The sequence below is a fragment of the Calypte anna genome, chromosome 13 (genome assembly GCF_003957555.1).
Source record: "Calypte anna isolate BGI_N300 chromosome 13, bCalAnn1_v1.p, whole genome shotgun sequence".
NCBI lineage: Eukaryota > Metazoa > Chordata > Aves > Apodiformes > Trochilidae > Calypte > Calypte anna.
Window position 1 is genome coordinate 9,346,496 of NC_044259.1, and position 21,078 is coordinate 9,367,573.

General features: G+C 63.5%; 5 protein-coding genes across 8 annotated transcripts; 3 read left to right on the forward strand and 2 right to left on the reverse strand.

Annotated features, from left to right (window-relative positions):
* Window positions 1–21: 21 nt before the first annotated feature.
* FAM193B (family with sequence similarity 193 member B) lies at window positions 22–7,849 on the reverse strand. The gene is given in 11 exon segments (XM_008498751.2): window positions 22–511; window positions 592–667; window positions 788–1,799; window positions 2,091–2,327; window positions 2,729–2,924; window positions 3,932–4,346; window positions 4,631–4,840; window positions 4,998–5,214; window positions 5,400–5,639; window positions 7,525–7,734; window positions 7,736–7,849. Coding segments are annotated over 11 exon segments (3,024 nt in total). The 3' UTR covers window positions 22–414.
* A 1,911-nt stretch (window positions 7,850–9,760) lies between these two features.
* LOC103532937 (lateral signaling target protein 2 homolog) lies at window positions 9,761–13,884 on the forward strand. Of its 3 annotated transcripts, XM_030459162.1 has the most exons (14): window positions 9,761–9,855; window positions 10,524–10,664; window positions 10,741–10,878; window positions 11,046–11,248; window positions 11,331–11,420; window positions 11,529–11,618; window positions 11,752–11,853; window positions 11,946–12,194; window positions 12,300–12,421; window positions 12,496–12,609; window positions 12,823–12,921; window positions 13,084–13,196; window positions 13,280–13,457; window positions 13,686–13,884. In XM_030459162.1, the coding sequence occupies exons 1-13, from the start codon at window positions 9,814–9,816 to the stop codon at window positions 13,409–13,411; spliced, it is 1,635 nt and encodes a 544-aa protein (XP_030315022.1). In that variant the 5' UTR covers window positions 9,761–9,813; the 3' UTR covers window positions 13,412–13,457; window positions 13,686–13,884. The 3 variants fall into 3 exon arrangements, with proteins under 3 accessions (XP_030315022.1, XP_030315021.1, XP_030315023.1); XM_030459161.1 differs by having other exon boundaries at window positions 13,280–13,884; XM_030459163.1 differs by lacking the exon at window positions 11,331–11,420 and having other exon boundaries at window positions 13,280–13,884.
* Window positions 13,885–14,213: 329 nt separating this feature from the next.
* MXD3 (MAX dimerization protein 3) lies at window positions 14,214–15,613 on the forward strand. 2 transcript variants are annotated; one of them, XM_030459054.1, is made up of 5 exons: window positions 14,214–14,434; window positions 14,510–14,539; window positions 14,627–14,741; window positions 14,852–15,017; window positions 15,093–15,613. In XM_030459054.1, exons 1-5 carry the CDS (start codon window positions 14,262–14,264, stop codon window positions 15,191–15,193), a joined length of 585 nt encoding a protein of 194 aa, XP_030314914.1. In that variant the 5' UTR covers window positions 14,214–14,261; the 3' UTR covers window positions 15,194–15,613. The 2 variants fall into 2 exon arrangements, with proteins under 2 accessions (XP_030314914.1, XP_030314915.1); XM_030459055.1 differs by lacking the exon at window positions 14,510–14,539.
* Window positions 15,614–15,710: 97 nt separating this feature from the next.
* PRELID1 (PRELI domain containing 1) lies at window positions 15,711–17,587 on the reverse strand. Its single transcript, XM_008498667.2, has 5 exons — window positions 17,389–17,587; window positions 16,969–17,194; window positions 16,782–16,895; window positions 16,433–16,511; window positions 15,711–16,001 (listed from the first exon to the last, which is right to left on the reverse strand). Exons 1-5 carry the CDS (start codon window positions 17,478–17,480, stop codon window positions 15,865–15,867), a joined length of 648 nt encoding a protein of 215 aa, XP_008496889.1. The 5' UTR covers window positions 17,481–17,587; the 3' UTR covers window positions 15,711–15,864.
* A 66-nt stretch (window positions 17,588–17,653) lies between these two features.
* RAB24 (RAB24, member RAS oncogene family) lies at window positions 17,654–20,281 on the forward strand. Its single transcript, XM_030459031.1, has 8 exons — window positions 17,654–17,797; window positions 18,130–18,198; window positions 18,308–18,386; window positions 18,509–18,576; window positions 18,669–18,768; window positions 19,127–19,177; window positions 19,288–19,350; window positions 19,818–20,281. The coding sequence occupies exons 1-8, from the start codon at window positions 17,681–17,683 to the stop codon at window positions 19,880–19,882; spliced, it is 612 nt and encodes a 203-aa protein (XP_030314891.1). The 5' UTR covers window positions 17,654–17,680; the 3' UTR covers window positions 19,883–20,281.
* The last annotated feature ends 797 nt before the right edge of the window (window positions 20,282–21,078 follow it).

Consider the following 21,078-nt stretch of genomic DNA (forward strand, 5'->3'; position numbering starts at 1 on the left):
CAAGCGCCGTCGCCAAGCAACAGAACCCAACGGGTCGCCTCAGCGGCCAATCTTGCGCAATAGGCGCATGCCTCCCCCCAACGCGTTCCCCCGCCTTGGCAGAAAGCAGCAGACAGCGGTGTTTAAATAAAATAAAAAATTAAAAAGTTCTTTATTGGGTCCAGCACGGTCCTTCCCCGCGGCCCGGGGAGATGGGCGCCCGCGGAGAGGAGGACGGGACGGCTGGGGGTTGAGGGGGTGACCCCGCGGGGGGGGGGCTAGAGAAGGACGGGGAGAGCCCCGGGGGTCCCCGCGGGGCAGGAGAGCACCGGGGCCCCCCGCAGAAGAGGAGGGGAGCCCACCGAGGCGAGGCTGGGGACACAGTGGGGAGAGGCGAGCAGCCACAGGTGGGGGCGGCCCCCCCTGCCCTGCACCTCACTGGGCTGCGCTGGAAGTGGTTTTCTTGAGGGTGAAGTTGGTCCAGTTCACCGCCACCTTCTGCCGCGTCTGCTTGGCCGAGTCCAGGCAGAACCTGGCAGGGAGAGCACGGCCCTGGTCACCCACCAGCCCCCTCTGCCCCCTCCCCAAGCCCTGCCAGGACTGCCCCCTCACCTCTTGAAATACTCCACTTCTCGGTCAGTTTCATCCATCTCTGCCCCGTCCAGGTCCTTGGGCAAGAACACATCATCTGGCAGAGGAGAGGGGAGAGAAGGGTCAGGGCTGCAGGCGGGGGGGATTGGGCAAGGGAGGGGATGGGAAAGGCAGGGGATGTGGCTAAGGCCATGGTGACAGCACTCCCAGCACTCACCGATCGAGGTATTGGATTTCTCCACCTTGTTTCGGCTCTTCCTATTTTTTCCCTTGGGCTGGGGGGAGCCCCCCAGGGCAGGGGGAGCTGGCAGCTGCCGATCCCCCATAGTCAGGGATGGAGGCTGCCGTGCCATTGGCTCTGGCACCTCAGTTTTGCCTTCTCCCCTTGGGCCTTTCCATTCGCTGCTTCTCTCCTTCTCAGACCTGGCACCCCAGGGCTGTCCCTTGCCACTCTCCCCTGACTCGGCACAGCCGCCAGCCCGCTGCAGCTCCGGGGCACCCGCCTTGGAGGAATTTTTATTTCCCAGCACCTGTCCCTTCACACTGGGGCTCTCCAGCTGTGCCTGGCTGCCGGGCATCGCCGTGCTGCCCTCCCCTTTCTTTGCCTGCCCGTTCTGCCGCTTGTTCTTCCGCTGCCGGCTCCCGGCAGGCACCGGCTCCGGCAGCTCCAGTGGCCCCTTGGGCACCGGCCCATCCTTGGGCTCTGGGCTCAGTCCGCTGCCATCAGTGGCAGAGTCCGCAGCCTTGGACTGCACCCAGATCATGCGGGAGAGGCTGGGAACGGCGCTGAGACGCTTCACCACCCCGTTCTCGGCCGGCAATGGCTCCCCGGGACCCTCGCCCCACCGGGGCCCCACCTCTCCCCGCAGCAGCGCGTGGTTCTTGGTAGGGCCCAGGCTGAGAGGGGCCAGGGCCAGGTCTATGTCCTGCAGGTCCGAGGAGCCATTGAGGTGGGAGAGCAGGTTCTTCTGCTCCAGGACAGCTGCCTTCTTGGGGAAGTCGTTGACATCCAGGTTGAGGTCGTAAACACTGAAGCTGGCTCGGATGGAGTCCTTAATGGTGTTCTTGATCTCCTGCAAGCGGCTGCTGAGAAAGCTGTTCACCCGCTCCAGCTCCAGCTCTGGCCACTCCAGCAGCTTCTCCTCAGCTGGCTCCCTGGCCTGGCTGGATGTGGGAGCACGCTCTGCCCGCTTCTGGGCCTCTGCTTCCAGCTGTGCTTTCTCCTTCTCCTGCAACACAGGTACCATAAGGATCTGATGGCCTGGCTCAGTGAGCCATGGGGCTAGACATGCACCAGCTTGGTCAGGCAGCAAACCCAAGAGCCAGCACTCAGTACAACCACCCCACATCTTCCACAGCTCCCAAACTTTCCTATGTGCTCCACTGTCACCTCAGGGGAGAGGCAAAGAACACATAGCTCAAGAGAACAAAAATGTGAGAGAAGGCAAAGCCCTGCAAGGGACACTCTTGCCTTTACCTCCCTCCTGCCCCAGGTAGCACTTCCCTCTGTCCAGCCTCACCTTCTTCTTCTGCTTGTGCCGTGCCCTCTTGGCTGCCTTGGCACTGTTCAAGGGCTTGGGCTCTGTGCTGTTGATGTAGTCCAGCAGCTCATCCACATTGCGGTGATCCACAGCGGGCTCTCCCGAGCTGTTGTTGTGCCCTAGTTTCTGTGGCAGCTCCTCTTTCCTCTTGGTGAGGCGTGAACGCAGCTTCTCCCGGATCTCAGCGTAGTTGCGGCTGGTGGGAGCGGCCGGGGGCTGTGGGAGGTGAGAACTGTCAGCCAGGCAGGCACGCACAGCCAGGGAGACACGCAGGCAGCCCCGGCTCCCCCACAGCTCCCCCACAGCCGCTCCCTTCCCCGAGGTCTCGGTGAGACAAGTCAACACAGCCCCCGCTGAACTCTTCCACCACAAAGCCACAGGGTTTGGCCGGCTGTGCCAAGCCTCAGGGCAGGGCAGGCGGCTGCAAGTCAAGAGCAAGGGGACCAGCAGGCTGATGAGGCAGGATGGAAATGAAGAGGAAGGACATGCTCGCCAGCAGGGAACAGCCGTGGCCAGACCTTCCCACTGCTGCACTCTCGGTGTACAGACTGCAGAACATTTCGCTGCAGAGCAGAGTGTAGGGACTGGGGGTGTCTGCAGACCATCCCCTCACTCACCGCGTTGTGGCCGAAGAACTCACAGTAGCAGCAGTCACAGAACTTCCCATCTTTCTGGTTGGTGGAAGAGGAGGTGCAGGAACTACGCTCCGAGCTGCTGTCCTCATCCTCGCCGAGACCCTCGTCGGCCTCGCACGGCTGTGACGGGTGGCAGCTGGTACCATTTGGGAATTTGTGCCCTTTACAAGAGGGGTCCCTGAGGAGAAGGAGAGAAGAGCAAAAGGTGAGCAGGAGCCAGGGGTGCTCAAAAATTGCCCCACATTATGCATGTAGGAACACCCCTCCCAGGGCAACCTGTGCCCAAGCAGAAGGATTTGCAGGGCACACAAAGCCCCTCCCCTGCATTCTCCTCCTCCAGGGGAGATGCCAGAGGAGACCACAGCAGAAGACAGCAGTAGCTCCTCGCCCCCCAGGGCCTTTGGCAGGCAGAAGGCTGGTGCACCAGAGCTCCAGAAAGCGATGTCCCCTGCCAGGCCACAAGCTGATTGCAGGGCAGGGAGCGGTACTCACTGGGGGTGGTGGGTAGCACAGGTGAGAAACGCTGGAACTGCATGCAGCTGCCAGACATCCCCACGTGCAGGCAGGCCCGGCTCCCACAGGCACAGACCACCCAGCTCACAGACAGCGAGGCCAGGGCACGGCCCACAGCGCCGTTCCTCAAGCTCCAGCTCGGGACCTGGCTTGTCCCTCCACAGGGAGCGCTAATCAGTGGAGAGGAACCAGCACCCGCAACTCAGCGTGCTCTCTCTTATCCAGGGCACAGGCAGCCCAAAGAGGGCCAGGGGAGCAGGCGAGCAGAACCACAAGTCCACAGGCTTCATCTTCTCGAGGACCTTTGCTCAGTGCCACGGCTGCCCGACGGGTCTCACTGACAAAGGTCCTGTTGGCCAACAGCAGGTTGACCGGGCGGTTCCTTTGCGTCTTTTAGCTGGAGGAGGAGCAAGCACAGTCTCTTCTGCACCACATTACTAAAGGACAACCGCAGGGAGAAGACACGTGGGGAGAGAAAGTGCTCAGCCCTCAGAGATCAGGGGTCTGCAGCAGCAGAATGGGCCCACAAACACAGAGGCTCTCTGCACCACCACGCCAGGGCAGCCGGTCCCCTCCGCAGGGAAAAGCACATCCGTGGGCAGGGGTCAGGGGGAAAAAGGGCATGTGGCCCAGCGAGGAGAGGCTGGAAGCAGGGAGGGCTCCTCTACTCACCTGTTTGTACTGGGCAGCTGATGGGAGGCTGGAGGAGGGATGAGTGACGTACTGCAGTGCCCATTGCAGGGGTGAGTGCAGCCCGACAGCGGCGGTGGCATCTTCAGCAGGGGCACGTTGGCAGGAGGCAGGTGAGGGCTCTTACACGACCCCGGGCTGTGAGAGACTGTGCCGGCAGGAGGGGCCTCGGGTGCCAGCTTCGGAGCTGCCGCCTGCGCGCTGGGCACAGGGAAGAGCGCGGCCTGTGGGGAGGTGCCCAGCGGGACGTGGGGGGGTGAGCCAAAGGGGCCCGCGTGGGCAGGCGTCTGCTTGGAGGGGATCAGCGCTGGCGGCTGGGAGGGGAGGCCCGTGGGACTGTTGGGAGGAGCAGTGAGGTCCGAGTGCTGATGATGCTCTGAGGAGTGGAAGGCTTCACCTGCAGAACGGCAGGAGCAGAGACAGTCAGACACCAGCTGTCACAACTCAGGCCAGAGCCAGGCTCGGAACCCCCCACCACATCTGCACAGGCCTTGGGACAAACCCTGCCTCCCCACAGGAAGCAGGTGCTTGGGTTAGAAGCCATCTTGGCTTGCAAAAGACCTCAGTGGCACCCATCTCCCTACAAGATTCAGCCCTGCCCCAGAGAGAACAGAGCAAGGGGAAGGTGCCGGGGCAGCAAAGGCTGGGAGGAGAAGGCTGTCCCTGCCCCTGGGCAGTCACCTGGGGGGGTGGCCCTCCGGCACATGCTTTTGAACTGCTTCGGCAGTGTCTTGCAGAAGTCGAGTGAGGTAGGCAGAGGAGAGCCCGGGGCAGCGCTGCTGGAGGCAGGGGAGGCTGCGTGGCTGTAGGGACAGCCCTTGAGTCCCGGCGCCACAGCAGACGCCTGGCTGCCGCACTCTGGAGACACAGCGAGGCTGGGGTGCTTGTCACCTGGAAGGAAAGCAGAGCTGGGGCTGACTCCCAGCACCCTCTGCCTTTGCCAATGGACCCAGGCATCCCGTTGGCAATGGTGTGCCCAGAAGGCAACCAACTAAACCAAGGACCAGGCAGAAAGCTCTGCTAAACCCCATAACTGGCTTCAACTCACCTAGTGCAGCTGGGGGGACCCCGAGGGGGCTGCCCTGCACGGCCCCATTGGTGTGCTGTGAGTTCCAGAGGCCCGAGAGCTTGTGAGCAGACAAGAAAGAGCTGGGGTCCCAGTCCCCTGAGTTCCCATGGCACGAGGAGGAAGAAGAGGAGGAGGAAGAGGAGTGGGAGCCACCCCCACAAGACTGTGACTTGCAGGATGTGTGGGATAATGAGACCTATCAAGAAAAGCACAGAGTGAAGCAGCAGAGATCTGGGAGGGAAGGCCTTTGGCCTCAGGGCACTGACACCAAGACCCCCTCCACTGCACCCACACACACAGCCAGCACTGTAGGGTGGTCAGTGCCACAGTCCTGGCAGCTACAGCCCCGGCCTTTCCAACCCCAGCTCCATAACCACTTACCGCCAGGGCCTGCTCCTGCACTGCCCGTCGCTCTTCCTCCTCCACGCTCTTCCGGCAGCTCTGGCAAATCCACAGTGGCATTTCTCCCAGGAGGTTCTGCACAAGTGTTGGCACGAAGTCTGGTGGCAGCCTCTCACCCGGGGAAACCAGCCCATTGTGGGACGGCCCTCCCCAGTCCTTGCGCTCCCGGTGACAGAGCAGGCAGCATGTCTGCACGGACTGGTTGTTGGTGGGCAGCACCTGCAGGAGGACACACAGACCAGGAGTCACTCCAAGTATGAGATGCCACACAGCAGGGCCCAAGGTTGGTGAGATGAGGCAGAAAATGAGAGCCTGAGATGCTGACACCAAACACAGAGCTTCTCCCATTGGAGAAGAGCAGCCTGGGGGTGCCCAGCTGTTGCCACCCTGTCACATTCCAGCTGGGAGTGTTTTGGACTCCTGGGAAAACCATGCCATGCTGAAGAGCCACCTCCACCACCAAGCAAGTCCAGGAGGCCACCAGCAGCTCCCACTATCACCCCTGGTACAGCGTGACCAAGGAGACTCACAGCACAAAGCAAGACCCATAGAAACCACCACACAGTGATACAACAGGGGGTTTGACAGCCACAACCCCCCTCACTGCCCATCACTGACCCCCTCCCTACCTGAGCCCTCCCTCCCGCCTCTTTGTTCTGCGCAGCCGGCGGCGCCGATGCACCAGGGTGGGGTGAAGCCCCCAGCCCTGCTCCGTGCTCTCCCCTCACGGGGTGGCCAGGCTGAGGCTTCCCGCCCAGCACTGCGGCAGTAGCCGGGATGCAGCCCTCCCTGACAGCCGTGACGAGCCCAGCGTGGCGCGGGCGAGGGGGCCCCCATTGTCTGCCGCTGCGGCGGGGCCCCGCGACAATGAGCTGCACGCTGAACCGCTGCTGCGAAACAGATGGCGTCTCCCAGGCTCAAGGTGAAGCAAAGGTCAGAGGCCAAGGAGAGCAGAGGGGGGGGGCACAGCTCCCCTGCCCACCCGCCTGGCTGCCCACAGAGGGAGGGGGCTCCCAGGCCTCCCCGTGTCCCAGCAGGGGCAGGCACAGCCAGTGCTGTGCACAGCAAGAGAGAGGACGGCTCTCCCCAAGGTACCCAGCGCATCTGGACCCAGAGCCCACCCCTGAGCCCCCTGCCCGCCAATCCGGAGCAGGCAGCAGCAGCAGCAGCCAGGTGTGTCGAGGGATGTCTGGCAGCGAGGGGCGCAGGAGCCAGCCCAGGGCCTGTTGGGCAGATGCTGGAACCACCTGCCACGGCCCCGTGTCAGGGCTGGACCCTCCCGCAGGAAGGAGCTGTGGGAACACCCACTGGAGCACGGCCACGCCGCCCATGCCTGTCCCTGAGCCCAGGGCTCTGCCTTCCAGAGCGCACATGGCTCTCCTGAACAGGGCTGTGAGATCTCCCTACACGCAGGGACACAGACTCCGGTGGTGGAAGAGTCCTTTTGCCCCTTTGCTGCTGGTCCTGCCAAAGGGGAGCAGCGTGCAAGGGTGGGCGACAGCCTGGCTGGCTGAGGCACCGTCCCCAGCAAGACCAGCTTTCCCCGACTGCTGGGAAAAGACGATCCCCCGGCCTGTTACACCGCAGCGTGAGCCCCCCAGCACTCCACCCATCTGCCGGAGACATCCCGAAGTCCCGCTGCAGCTCAGCACATCTGCAACCCATGGCCACAAGCCGGTTCCACCACCTAGCCCAGCAAAGCCAAGGGCAAGCCCTGCCCGCTCACCCGTCCAGCCCCACCATGCTGCATGAAGTGTCCCTTACACCCACCCCAAGTTCACCCAGGAGAAGGGCTCAAGGCTTCTCCTCCCACCTCCCCCTCTCACCTCAGCCTAGGTTCCCCCCACAGGTACCCAGGTGCATCCCAGCAGCCTGGCTCTATCGGGACTTCCCCACCACCACTTCCCGAGGCAGATGGGGGGCACGAGGGCCTCGAAGTGGGGCTGCCTCAGGGATGCTCCGAGACCGGGATCTGGGAGGGGATGGGGCAGGGCCCGGGGCGTCCGCTCCCCCCTTCTTCCCCCCGAGGTCCTGCCCAATCCCGGCACCGACTGAAATCCCCTCAGAGACAGCCCCTTCCCCGCCGCAAAGCCTAACCCGGTACCTGAGCGGTGGCTCTGCCCGGCTCCCCGCTGCTGCCCGCCGCCACCACCAGCTCAGGCGGGGCGGGCGGTTCCGGTGGCGGCGGCGGTGGCGGAGGTGGGGGAGGAGGACCAGCGTCGGAACCCCCCAGCCTCTCCCGACGAGGTCCGGAGCCGCCTGCCGCCGCTGTTGCCTTGTTCCGCCTGCGAGTCATGGCGAGCGCGGCCCGCCGCCCGCCGCAGCCAGGACAACAGCCAATATGGCGGCGCGGCCCGTCCGGCCCCTGCCCGGGGGGGAAGGAGGGAGGAGGGGGGAAAGGCCCGGAGAGGTGAAGCCACCGCAGCCATGTTGTGAGAGGGCAGCTCCGCGCCGCAGCGCGACACCTAGCGGGGGGGAGGTGGCCCCGTCGCCCCTCCCCGGTTCTGAAGAGCTCGGGTGTCCCGGACCCCGCTCCCCGCATCCCCGTCCCAGCACACCGGCACCCACAGTCCATCGCAGCTGCGCAGCACGCCGCCCCGGCCTTGCTGCGTGACCCCCGGGGCGCAGATATAGGTTTCCATCCCCACTGCACCTCATCTCGGGATGCCCCACCCCGAAGTGTTCCAAGGCCAGGATGGATGAGGCTTGGAGCAACCTGGGCTAGTAGGAGGTGTCCCTGCCCATGGCAGGGGTATCGGAACCAGATGATCTCTAAGGTCCCTTCCAACTCAAACCACTGTATAGGTTTCTGTGGTTACTCACTACCCTGAGTGGCACAGTGCCCCACTCAGCACCACAGCAACCTTGGAGCTGAGTAACCCCATCCCTGCACAATGCACCCTACACCCTGGTCCCAGCACAAGTCTCCTCTGCTTCCCCAGCACAGTGCCCACTGGCCCAGCATTTCTGCTGCAGCAGCCTGATCCCAGGCTGTCCACAAGGATCTGCTGCTCTGTGCAGTTGCAGTGCACCAGGTCACGCATCCCCCTGGGGTGCCCCACCCAGGACAACTGGTGGCCATCTCAGCTCCCAACCTCCCTGTAAGCCCATGTGCCACCCAGCGGTGCAGGTTGGAGCTGTGCATCACTCCAAAAAACTCCGTTGTGGCACTGGTGTACATGAGGCTCCATACCCTGCCTGATGTCCCCAGAGATGCTCTTGCTCAGTGGGGTAGAGGGTGGTGCTGGTGGCATGGGAACATGTACAGCCCTCTGCTCTTGGCCACCCAGGAAAGCTCACTGTGCTCCCCAAAATACCTTGGGAAGCACAGCCAGTGGCTGTGGGACATGCAGGGCTCCGGGCCCACTGTGCACCAAGGGACCCCCAGCCATGGGGAAGGAAACATTGCCCAGCCAGAGCCAGAGGCAGTGGGGCCATGAAGAGCCCCAGCACCAGGGCCAGCCCCACATGGCACTTGGCCAACTCAGCCTCCCTGTTGTGGGGCAACCATGACTCAGATATTTCTTCAACCCAGAGTGGTGCTGCCATGTTTGTTTAACGTCCTTGGTGGATTTTTTACCTGTGAATCCACCCCATTAGCCTTTCAGCCACCCAAATTATCTTCACCCACATCCTGTGTGCAGTGCCAGGCATGATGTGGTGCAGGAGCAGCAACACCTTGGGCTCCAGGGAGGTCTTCTCTGCCCGGCACCCCAAGCACCCCTGGAGACCCCTCCTCAGGCCCTCAACCCCTTCTCCTCCTGCAGATGGTCTGCTTTACCCCTTCCCAGAGCAGCACCCCGCCCCGCACAGCCCGTGCAGCAGAGAGCCGGCAGGTGCTTGCGGGTGCCAGCCACTGGTGCTCTCTTGAGCACAGGGTGCTCGGAGCCAGAGGGGCTGCAGGGACCGATTTCTGGGGTCTTCCCTGTCCCCAGAAGGCACCTGCTGGGCCTCGGTGGTCTGCGGGGAGAGGGCAGCCAGGAGGGAAGAGCCTAGGTACAGGCAGGGGAAACCCCAGGCACAGGGAGGGGAGCACCTGGAGCCCAGGGGGGGCAGTTGGTAATTGGAGCGAGAAACCAGGGCGCGGCACCGGGGGGCGGGGAGCGGGGGCGCCCTGCCCGCCCCTCGGGGGACTCGCCTTCGCCCGCCTCACCACACCACGGGGAACCGGTCCGTCGAGCGGTGGCCGCCTCCCAGCAACCGGCAGCGGAAGAGCCCCGAGTCCCTAACCCTAACCCGTGCCGGTGCGAGAGCCGGTCCGCCGGCTAGTCCCGGTGCCCGGGCTGGGCGGACGCCCTCCCAGTCCGCCCCCGGGCGGTAGCCGGTGCCGGCCCGCCCCGTCGGCGAGCGGCGAGCGCGGGGAGCCGTTCGGCGGCAGAGCTCAGGGCGCGCCATGCTGCCCGCCGCTCTCCGCCGCTGGCTGCGCCGGCCCAAGGTAAGAAGTGGGGGGCGGGAGCACCTGGACTGCCCCCCTTCCCCGTCGGGGCTACCCGGGGGCTCCTCCGGCACCGGGTGCAGGGGGCGGCGGCGGGGGTCTCCGGTAGCGTCGCGGAAGGAGGAAGCGGTGCCTGAGCCCGGGGCTGAGGGTGCGGCGGGTGCGAGCAGCAGCGGGCAGGACCGGGCAACTCAGTGCTGCAGCGAGAAGATCCCTCGGTCCCGCCGCCGCCGCCGCGGAGTCTGGGGGAGAGACGGGGAGAGGAGCGTCCTCACGGTCTGCCCGCTCCCACGGGGGGCTCCCCCGGACCTTTCACCAGAGCTGGTGTTTACAGCCGCGCACGGATCCATGCCCACGCTGCCGGGATGCGGCCGAGCTTGTTCATCCTGCTCTACCCTTGGGGAAACTGAGGCATGGCTGGGTGGGGACAGAGGCGCTTCCCGGGAGGGCTCTGCCGGGGCCCTCCGGCCTCTCCCTGGCACCCGGCACAGCTCGGCTGAGCTGGACCCGCTGTGAGCGTCCCACGTACCTGCCCCAGTGGATCTCCATGGACTGAGGGCTGACCCACGGGGACTGCCTGCAAACCCCAGCAGTCCCTACCCCCCCTGTCAGCAGGGCACGGGAGATTTGGAGTCTCCCTGACTACTACCCCTTCACTCTCTCTGCAGCGCTCTGACCCCCGCCTGCTCTCCCAGTTCTTCTTTGCTGACGAGAGGGTGACGCGGGTGGTGGCTGAAATCAACGGGCTGAATGCTGAGCTGGACCCTCAGCAGTACCTGGTGCTCCTCAACCAGCTCCACCTCAGCCAGGTATGGGAGCAAATCTGGCCCCGCTGTGACCCTTGGCCCCTCAGGTGGCAGTGGGTGATGTCCCTGCCCTCCCCAGGCTCACCTGCTGGCCATCCTGGAGCGGATCATGGAAGAATGCATCCCCATGCAGCGGCACAGCCGTGACTACCTGGTCAAGTTCCCTGAGGAGCTCTTGGTGGACAACCTGGGGAACCACATGCTGTTTGCTGCCGAGGTGATCCTGGGGATGTTGTCCTGGGTTGGGTCGTGGGGTGAGGCTCCCCCAAGCTATGGGGTGATGGGTGACAACCAGGATGTTGCACCCCTCCACGGGCTGACCAGAAAGGGCAGGGGCTGCTCTGACACAGGTGCTGGCTTCTGACAGCCTCTTGGTCCCCGCAGTGTCTCCTTGCTGGTACCTTCCTGGAGGTGGAGGAGGCGGATGGGGCGCAGCTGCGGCCCCAGGCCAGGAACCTGCTGTGCAGCCTGGAGCTGGTGCGGACGGTGTTGCGGGAGCAGAGCCTGAGCCAGCCTGGCTCCTACCCAGAGCCTGTCCGGGCTGTGCTCATCCAATTTGATCGGCTCTTCGCAGAGTTTGAGCTGAGGTGAGGCCCAATGCTGGGGGCCCAGGGTGGGGGTAGCTGCACCAGAACTGGAGGAATTTCATGGTTTCCCTGGCTCTTCAAGCTATGTGTCCTCACTGGTGGCAGTGAAGTCTCCCGAGGAGATCTACAGGCAGCAGGAAATCATCGTCCTCTTCTGTGAGACAGTAGAGAGGTGAGGGACACTGTACGCTGGGTGGGGGACAGCAGGGACCTCAGCCCCAGGGATGGGGAAGCATCCTAGGGCTCAGCCCTACTGTAAGGTTGTGTGTCCCCCCACCAGAGCCTTGCGCCTGGGCTACCTGACCCAGGAGATGATTGATGGCTATGAACCATTGCTGATGTTCACCATCCCTCGCCTGGCTATTATCAGGTGGGTGCAGACCCCTGGAGAAGGGGGGTATCAGGGGATGGCTGGGTGCTTCCCACCCTATACCAGCCTTTTCACCCCCCAGGGAGTCAGGGTCCTGGGCAGCCCCCCCTAAATGAGCTCTCTTGCCTCACAGCGGCCTCCTCATCTATCCTGAGGGTCCCCTCAGCCTGGAGCAGAGCCCTGAGCAGATGTCCCGGGTATTCAGCCCCTTCTACAACCTCCTAAAGAAGATTAGGTATGCAAAGGGGGGAGATGTGCACCCACAGGTGTGGCTATGGGGCAGCAGTTGTGCTGTGACATGAGGCTGACACTGTCCTGTTACTGCAGGGACCTATTATGGGTGCTGTCTGTGGAGGAGCTCTGCCTGCTGGAGAGGACCCTCTGCACAGCTGAATCAGAGGATCCTTGTGGTCTGACCACGCCCACAGCTCGGGGGGCAGCCATGCCCAGAGTGGACCCTCCAGCTCCCTGGGGTCTCCATGAGGTCTCCCAGACTACCACATCACCCCCAACCTGTACAGGACGGCTGGGACCCTGTGGTGCAGTGGATGACCTGGGCAGTGACCAGCAGTGGGGGTGTGTGGTGGGAAGGGAATGCAGCTACGATTGCAGATACTTGCCTGCTGGGTCGGGGACCGTTGTCACCACTCCTGGGGTGACTGTCACCTCCCCCCTGTGTAGCCCACAGCCACCTGGGAGCTGCACAGGGCTCAATGCCAAGCTGGGTGCCCGCTGCTGGGAGCTGCGCTCCTGCTACAGCAGCACCAAGGACATGCTGCACACCCTCTTTGTCTGCATCTCAGGTAAGTGACCCCTCACCAACCCCTATAGCACCCTGACCCCCCCAGCACCCTGACCTCCCTCTCTACTGACACAGGGGTGGCTGATCAGCTCCAGACCAACTTTGCCAGTGACCTGCGGAGCATCTTGAAAACAGTTTTCAAGATTGTCGCCTCGCAGGCAAAGCCCTCAGAGGAGATAGGTGCCAGCCGTGAGTAAGCCTTGGGGACATGGGACATGGGGCATAGCTCCTCTCTGCCCTGCCTGGTGAGATGGGGCCGTGGCACCAGGCACAGAGAATGGTGCTCAGCCAGTGTTTCTGGTACTGCCTGGCCAGGGGCTGCCCCATGGCCATGGAGGTGTTTGCCATGGGGTTGAGTCTGGCCACAGTTTGGCTGAAGCACTACACCCCTTGTTCCTACAGAGGAAGAGGAGGGTGACCCATGTGCAGTGGATTCTTCTCGTGTGGCCGACTGCCCCCTGTGCTCCAGCTCTGCAGAGGCTGTTGGGCTTCGCAGGGCAGGTAAGGGGCTGCCAAGGTTGCTGCAGCATCAGAGCAGGGTGCTAGATTGTGGCTGACCTTAAAATCCAGAGCAGGGGCTAGGGATGTTCCTGGGGCCAGGGTGGTGATGGGAGACCAGGCAAGAGGTAACCCCATGGATTTTACCAATGTTTTGCCCAGCAGGTGCCTGCCGCCTGCCCGAGTGGGTGCCGGACAGCAGGTGCAGCCAGTGCTCTGCCTGCCGCTCGCCCTTCACCCTCCTGCGTCGCAGGCACCACTGCCGCAGCTGTGGCAAGGTAGCAGGGGGATGTCCTGGGGCTCACAGGGTCCCCTGGGGGCCTCAGCTCTGCTCAGCCCCATTCTGTCTCTCACTTGGCAGATCTTCTGTGCCCGCTGCTCGCCACACGCTGTGGCTCTGCCACACTATGGCCAACTGAAACCCGTGCGTGTCTGCACACACTGCTACATGGCACACCTCCCACCCGTGCCCCGGCGTGCCCGGACCCACTAAAGCCCCCCACGCCAGACCCACATGCACAGGAGGCTGCAGATTTGGGGTAAACCAGCTGATCTGGGGCTGCTGGGCGGCTCTGTGGCCCCTCGACTCCACTCAGGTCTGGACGGGCATGGCGGCAGGACCCCCCACCCAGGCTGGCAGGGCCGGAGCTGCAGTGGGCGCTGGACCGCCTCATCCGGTGCAACGAAGCCTTGCCTTTCTCTGGGACAGCTGCCACCGTGCACCTGCCCCCCAGCTGGAAATGTGCTTCGAGGTGGGTTTTTTTCAGGTGAACTTTGGCTGCTGTTGGGCCCGGGGCAGAATCTTCCCCCGGCACCTCTCCTGAGATGATGCAAACAGCCATCACATGACGGCGGGTGTCCCGAGGCCGTGCCGAGCCATGCCCGGGGGCTGGCCCTCGCCCGCGGAGCCCGGCGCTCCCCTCTCCCCTTCCCACAGGCCGATGGCTTTTAATAAAGAGGCGAATCCCTCCGGATGGACCCTGCAAACGCAGCTTCTCTCGTAGGGTGTGGGGGACACCCCTGTGGGCGGGGGGGGAAAGAGGGAGAGAAACCGGAGCACCGCAAACGCGCGACCGCGTACGGTCGCGGACCCGCCCTAGCCGGGCGTGGCGCTTGGGGGCGCGGACAGCCCGGGAGGGGCGTGCTCGATCGGGGGGGCGGCCCCAGACCGGGGCGTGTCCTGTCCTGTCCCGCCCCGTCCCGCCCCGCCGATTCAAATTTGAAGCCCGGCGCTTTCCCGCCCGAATTTGTTTCCCCGCCGAGCTGACGTGAGCGGCGCGGGGCTCCCAGCACCCAATGAGCTCCCAGCAGCCGGTGGGCGGGGGTCCCCGCTCCTGCCCGCCATGGAACCGGCGGCCACCAGCATCCAGGTGCTGCTGCAGGCGGCCGAGTTCCTGGAGCGGCTGGAGCCCCGGTACCCACTCGGTACCCGCTACCCACCGGGCCTGGCTGAGGCCGAGCACGGCTACGCTTCGCTCTGCCCCGCGCGGTCCCGCCGAACCGTGGGTAGCGACAGGTGAGCGGCGGGACTGGGCTCCGGGGATGGGACCGGTAGCACCGGTGCTGATCACCGCGGGGGGTTCTCCCGTAGGTCGGTGCACAACGCGCTGGAGAAGCACAGGTACCCGGGGGGAGCTGCGGGGAAGGGAGGGGGAAGCGTGTCCGGGGCTGACCGCTGTGTGCCCCCTCCCGCCCCTCCCGGTCGCAGGAGAGCCCAACTCCGCTGCTGCCTGGAGCGGCTGAAGCAGCAGGTGCCGGTGGGCAGCGGGCCGGCCCGTCCCACCACGCTGAGCCTCCTGCACCGTGCCCGGCTTCATATACAGGTGAGGGGGGCGGCCCTTTGGCTGCTTCGGGCCCTCTGGGCTGGGGGTCCCGGCTGCAGTACCCCGAGCAGCGAGAGCTGCCCCAGTCCTGGCTCACCGGCTCTCTCCAGAGGCTGGAGGAGCAGGAGCTGAGGGCACGGAAGGCCAAGGACCGGCTGCGGGACCGGCAGCGGAGCCTGCAGCAGCGGCTGGAGCAGCTGCTCTCTCCCACTGGTGGGGAACGGGCGCGGGCTGACAGCCTGGACTCATCCCAGCTCTCGGAGCCCTCTGAGGGAGGTGAGCGAGGGGACAGAAGGTGGAGAGGGGAGAGGAGGCTGCCGGGGCCTGACCTATTCTCCCCTCGATGCCCAGAGGATGCTGAGATAGATGTGGACGGTGTCGTGTTCGGCGGGGACCTGTTGCCCAGCTTCGGCACTGGCAGGGACCACAGCTACTCCAGCCCCGCATCCTGACAGCACCCGCTGCTTTCCCTGCTGCCTGCCCCCTGCCTGCCGCTGCCGCAAATGCAGCCCGTGTTGGCCTGGGTAAGGGACCGTGGGTGGGGGGTGAGTACCTGGCTTGGCACCCCCGGTGCCAGGCTGCAAAGCCACCGTGCTGGCACGACACTGTAGCACCCACTGTGTGCTGGAAGAGGGCCCGGCTGTCTCAGGGACCCTCTCCCATCCCTCTGCCAGCAGACTGGGGGGCTGCCTGCCACGGGTCTGGGGCAGCGCAGCCCCCAGCAAACACAGCTACAAGAGGGCTCTGGGATCCCTGGAGAGCCAGGAAGGGGAAAGCAGTGCATCAAGCAGCCTGCCTACACGCTCCCACAGCCCTCCCTCTCCCTTGTATATACCCAACATTGTTACAGTAAATGCACTTGGTGTAAAAACCCTGCCTGCATCCTGCCTGTGACCCCCAGCAGTGGGCTGGACCCCCAAGTGGAGAGCATCACTGGGCTCTGCTCTAGCCAGGCCAGCTCCAACCAAATCAGAGGTGAGAGTAGATTCTTTAATGATAATTACATCTTGGAAAGGATCTAACAGCAGCTGATTGTCAGACTTGTACAGTTTGGTTAAAAGTATAAAATCTAAGCAGGCTCCTATCTGTTCAGTGCAGCCGGTGCCCGGCTGTGCCTGGCCCCTCACACGTACTGCTTCTTCTTGGTGGCTGCCTTGCTTGCCAAGTCCTTGGCTTTCTCCGTAGCAGCCAGAGCTGTCTCCTTGGCTTTCTCTGTTGCTTCCTTGGCTGTCTCCACCAGTGTTTTGGACGGAGCTTCTCCTGTAACACAGAAGTTGTTAACCCAGCTGCAGCTGGACCCCTCCCTGCTGCAGTGCCAGAGTGCTGCCTGATGCAAGCTAGACCAGACCTGTCCCTGTCCCGAGGTGATGGAGGTGATTCCTCCATGCAGGGATAGCCCAGCCCAGTGTTCTTTCCCTGTGTGTGTCAGGGCACGTAGCAAAGGGTAACAGCAGGCATGTGACTGCTGTCGGGTTACTTCCCTTTCCTGGCCCATGCTCCAGCCTTGGAAGTGCTGCCTGGCTTCTCTGCCCAGGAAGAGGTGGCTGTGCCCAGACGTAAGGGCAAAGGCAAGGGTCAAGGATTTCAGCTGGACTGGCTCAAGCCATGACCTGCCTGGGGCCTAGACTGTTGCCAGTGTAACTCCAACAGACTCATTGTTGGCAGAACCCAGCCTGCCCTTGGGTGCTCACCTTGCATTCTTGCTAGCACGTATTCAAATCCCTTGGTGCTCTTGGTCACGTTGCTTTTGAACCGGGCCAGACCAAACTCCTGCAAGGGAAAAAAGAGTCAGTGAAGGTACAAGCCCAGCTCCCAGGTCACACACAGCCCCTGGGATCTTGTACGAGCTTGACAGGTCTGAAACATCTGGTAGACTCATGCAGGATCACCTGCAGTCAAGGTTCTGGACACCTCAACAGTTCAAAAGGATGACAGACAAGAAACAGTAATGGAAGAGGTAGAGCAAGGTAGAAGCAGCAGTTTTAAAGCCTCTCTGAAGGGGAGGTGCACAGTGCTGCTCAAGCAGTTGGCAATGCTCACCTGGATGGCGCGTGAGACACCAAACAGGCTCGAAGAGACCCAGGCTTCCCGCTTGACTTCGGTCCAGTTGCTGTTCTCTGGGTTGACCTGGTACACGCAGCGTTCCTCCACCACCTGCAGGAGGCACAGACTGAGGGCACTGCCCAGCACCCACCACCCTGCCACATGCCTGCCTGGGGCCACCTACCATGAGACGTGCATGGTTGATGTTCCAGGTGAAGGTGGTCATGGTTCGGTTCTTGGGGTCCACGATTGAGTCCTCCAGGATGTAGACAGAATGGGCGACATTGGCTGGGAAGAAGCGTTCTGCCCAGCGAGGCAACCGGTTGGTCTTGGTCAGGAGCCGCCGGGAGAGCAGCTTGTGGTCCGCTGTCACCTCCCGGTGCACGATGTCTTCAGTCAGGACATGCTTGCTGAGTAAGAGGAAGAAATCATTAGGCCCTGGTTCCGACCAACACGACAGCCCCAGAGGCCGGGAACCCATCGGGCACCGGGGGAGGGGGGAATCAGCAGCTCCCGGTGCGAGGCACCCAGAAATGAACAGAAGGACCCCCCAGGAAAAGGGCGGGGGAGGGAACGCCATCCCGGGGGAGCAGGCCCGGCGCACCTGTAGGGGTTAGGGTAACGCTGCCAGAAGGCAGCGAAGACCTGGTCCCAGGGCCCCTTGAGGACGCCCAGGCTGGCGCAGTACTTCCCCATGGGCCGCCGTCTCTGTTCAGGCCCGCGCCGCCGCGCCCGTTCCAGCCCGATCCTGCTGGGCGGCCGCCATGCGGCCTCAGCCCACCGCCTCCGCCCGCCGCGCCACTTCCGCCCCGTGCCTGACGCGCTTCCGCTCAGCCCGCGGTGCACCCCCGCCCCGCCCCGTTTCGGCCCCGCCCCGCGGCGGCGGCGGCGCGAGGATGAGCGGGCGGCGGGTGGACGCGAAGGTTGTGCTGCTGGGGCAGGAGGGGGTGGGCAAGAGCAGCCTGGTGGAGCGCTGCGCACACGGACGCTTCCGACCCGGGCCCTACCAGAACGTGAGTCACCGGTACCGGGCCTGCTCTCGGACGGGTCCGCCGCAGCGCCCGGGGTGGTCCTTCCGCCTCCCCGGGATGGTCCGCCGCATTCCCCCCTCCCGGCTTCCCGGGTCGGTTCCCCCGTTGCCCCGCCGTCTCCCCGGGACGGTGCCCCCCACATCCCCTGGTGTGTTCCCTCCGGTTACCGACGTGTGCCTGGGTAGGGACCCCACCGCGTCCCCAGGCCGGTGCCTCCCGGGCCCAATCCCCGGCGTGGTCCCCTCGTGCGCCCCCGTCCCCCCAGTCGATGTCCCCGGTCCGGTCCCCACCGCTCCTCCCCGTTTCCCCTCCAGACCATCGGTGCCGCCTTTGTGGCCAAGGTGTTGACCGTGGGGGACCAGACCGTGACCCTCGGTATCTGGGTAAGTCGGAGCCAGGCGCGCCGCTGCCATTCTCGGCCCCCCCCGGGAGACACAACCCCCCCCCCCCCCCCACACACACACCTGCTGAGCGCTTCCCGGTTGCCTCCAGGACACCGCCGGTTCGGAGCGCTACGAGGCCATGAGCCGCATCTACTACCGCGGGGCGCGGGCCGCCGTCGTCTGCTACGGTAAGGGCAGGGAACCGGGGGAAAGGAAGGAACCGGCGGCCGTCCAGGTCCTGGTCTTGGGGGGTGCCGGTACCGGTGGGTCGGGCGCCGTGGCCGAGCAGACTCTGACCCCTCTCCCTCAGACCTCACCGACAGCAGCAGTTTCCAGCGGGCCAAGTTCTGGGTGAACGAGCTGCAGAACTGTGAGGAGGTACGGCCGGGTCCTGAGGGGCTGCGGGGAGCCTTGGTGGAGGGAAAAATGCTGGAGCCCCTTCCCCCCTGCTGCCCCTCTGCCTGCTGCAGGGCTGCCGGATCTACCTGTGTGGCACCAAGAGTGACCTGCTGGAGGAGGACAGGAGGAAGCGGGGAGTTGACTTCCACGATGTGCAGGACTATGCGGATGGTAGGGACGAGCTCTGTGTGGGGCATGGGTGCTGGCAGTGGGGCAGAGCTGTCACTTCCCAAACTCCTGCAGCACTGGGTAGGGGAGAAGGGGAGGCTGGGCTGGAGCTGCTGCATCCGTGTCTACCTGTGAGGCACAAAGGGCTCTGCCCTTGCCCTGCATTTGTGGCGGATCCAGTGGCTCCAAATACCCCAGCAATGCCAGGGACCTTCCTGGGCCCAGCATGTCCTGAGAGGTGGCCAGCTGGGCTGAGGGGACAGGAGCATGGAGCCCTGACAGCCATGCCCCAGGGGTGACCTGGGGGGAGCTGAGCCTGTGGGTCACATTCTGTACCTGTGGGTACTAACTCTGGTTCCAGAAATCAAGGCAGAGCTCTTTGAGACCTCCAGTAAGACAGGCCAGAGTGTGGGTGAGTACTCCTCTTGCAGCCAGCTGTGCCTCCTCCTCCCCAAGCAGGGATGGAGGGGCTTTTCCTGGCATGGGGGCTGCCCACACCCACTCTGGCTGCTCTCCCTCCAGATGAGCTGTTCCAGAAGGTGGCCGAGGACTACATCAACTTCACTGCCTTCCAAGTGATGACTGGTGAGTATGCAGGATGTGTCATCCCCCAGACACCCTCTCCTATGCCAGTGGGTGCAAGTGCTCATGGGGCTGTCAGGGCCCTTCTTTGCCCCTACCCTCCCTGGGGTCACTGTGGCTCTGTGCTGATGGCTCTGTCATGGAAACTGGGTGACATAGTGGTGTCACTGTCCTGCTCAGGCCAGGCTTAGCATGTCTGCCAGGCCACGGGTAGCCAGCAGGCAGCCAGGAGCCCTGCCCAGCTGTGGGACCACCTCAGCTCTGCATAGGGCCTGTCCAGGCACATGCACCCTGGCTACACCTCCAGCCCTGACCAGGCTGTGGCCACAAGACCCACCTGGTGGGGGGGTGCTGACAAACCCCTCCCTACGTTACTTGCTGGGGCTCAGACCAGAGACCAGCAACTTTTGGGCTCTGCATGGCATTCTGGTGCAAATGTACCAGCAACTGCCTGCCCTGCTCTCTTCCAGAGGAGAAGGGTGTTGACCTGGGCCAGAGGAGTGGCGCCTACTTCTACAGCTGCTGTCACCACTGAGATCTTCTGCCAAAAGGGAACCACTGCTGCGGACTGGGCAGCCGGTGCATGCCAGACTCCTCTGGTGTTTTTACTTGCTGTGTTTTAGCTGTTGGGGCAGTACGTGCAACACTGCAGCAGCACATTGCCCAGTGGACTGCTCCCTTCCCGTGTGTGGAGTAGCAGAGCACTGCTGGGTGGTACCAGGAGCCTCCTGTGGCACCGGGAGCCGTGGGCTGTTGCCCCTTGGGGACCCTTTCTGCCACCCAGGGTTTGTGGGAGCTGCTCTGGCGAGTCACTGCTGTGGCCCAGCTGCAGCTGTAACTTATTCTCTTGGAGATGCTGCCTGCTTCTGTTGCAGATTAATTTAAGCATCTTCTTGCGGGTTGTACAATGTAAATAAAACGCATTGTGGTCCGAGCTGTCCCTCTGCCTGTGACGCTACCATGTGCCTGGGGTGTCTGTGCCAGGCTGCCCCCACAACCCTCTGCTTGTCAAGACAAACCACAAGAGGACATCGAGAGTAAAGTTAAACTTTACTTTACAGTAATTTTTCTTCTATATACAAAGAATTACAGTACATGTTCTGGGAGCACCTGGGCAGGGCAACCCTCTTTTCATTAAAGTTTCACATACACAGCCAACAGTCTAAGGGGAGCAAAATGAAAGTAATCAATGGTCCAACACTCCCCTCTCCCTCTTCTAAAATAATATACATGCTGGAAATATGTAGGTTTCTCTCACCTGCTCTGGCATTCCTACCTGGAATGGACAGATGAGGGCTGAGCACCTAGGGCACACATCACCCCTTGGGCAGTGATCACCTGGGCTCACGCCCACAGCTCCAGCTGGCCCCTGCACCTCGGCCAGGCACCCTGATCCCTCTTCTGCTGCCAACCCGTGGACCCCAGTGAGGGAGGAATGTGGCACAAGGCTGCTCACACCAAGGCTTCCTCTCCAAACCTTCTCATGACTTCAGCACAACCTATGCTGCTGCTTGAGCACAGGTGGGCCCGCTGCAGACCCCCTCCCCAGGCAGCAAGGAAGAAGGAGCAGGCAGCCCTGGGACCCCCAGTTATGAGTGCAGGGCACCAGAGGGTGGCAGGTGACATTCAAAGCCAGGTGTGATACCAGACACGTTCAGTGTCTTGGAGCTGAGCAGGCACAAGGAGAGCTGCTGCCAACTCTGAACACCCACCCGGTATCAGCTGGGGCCA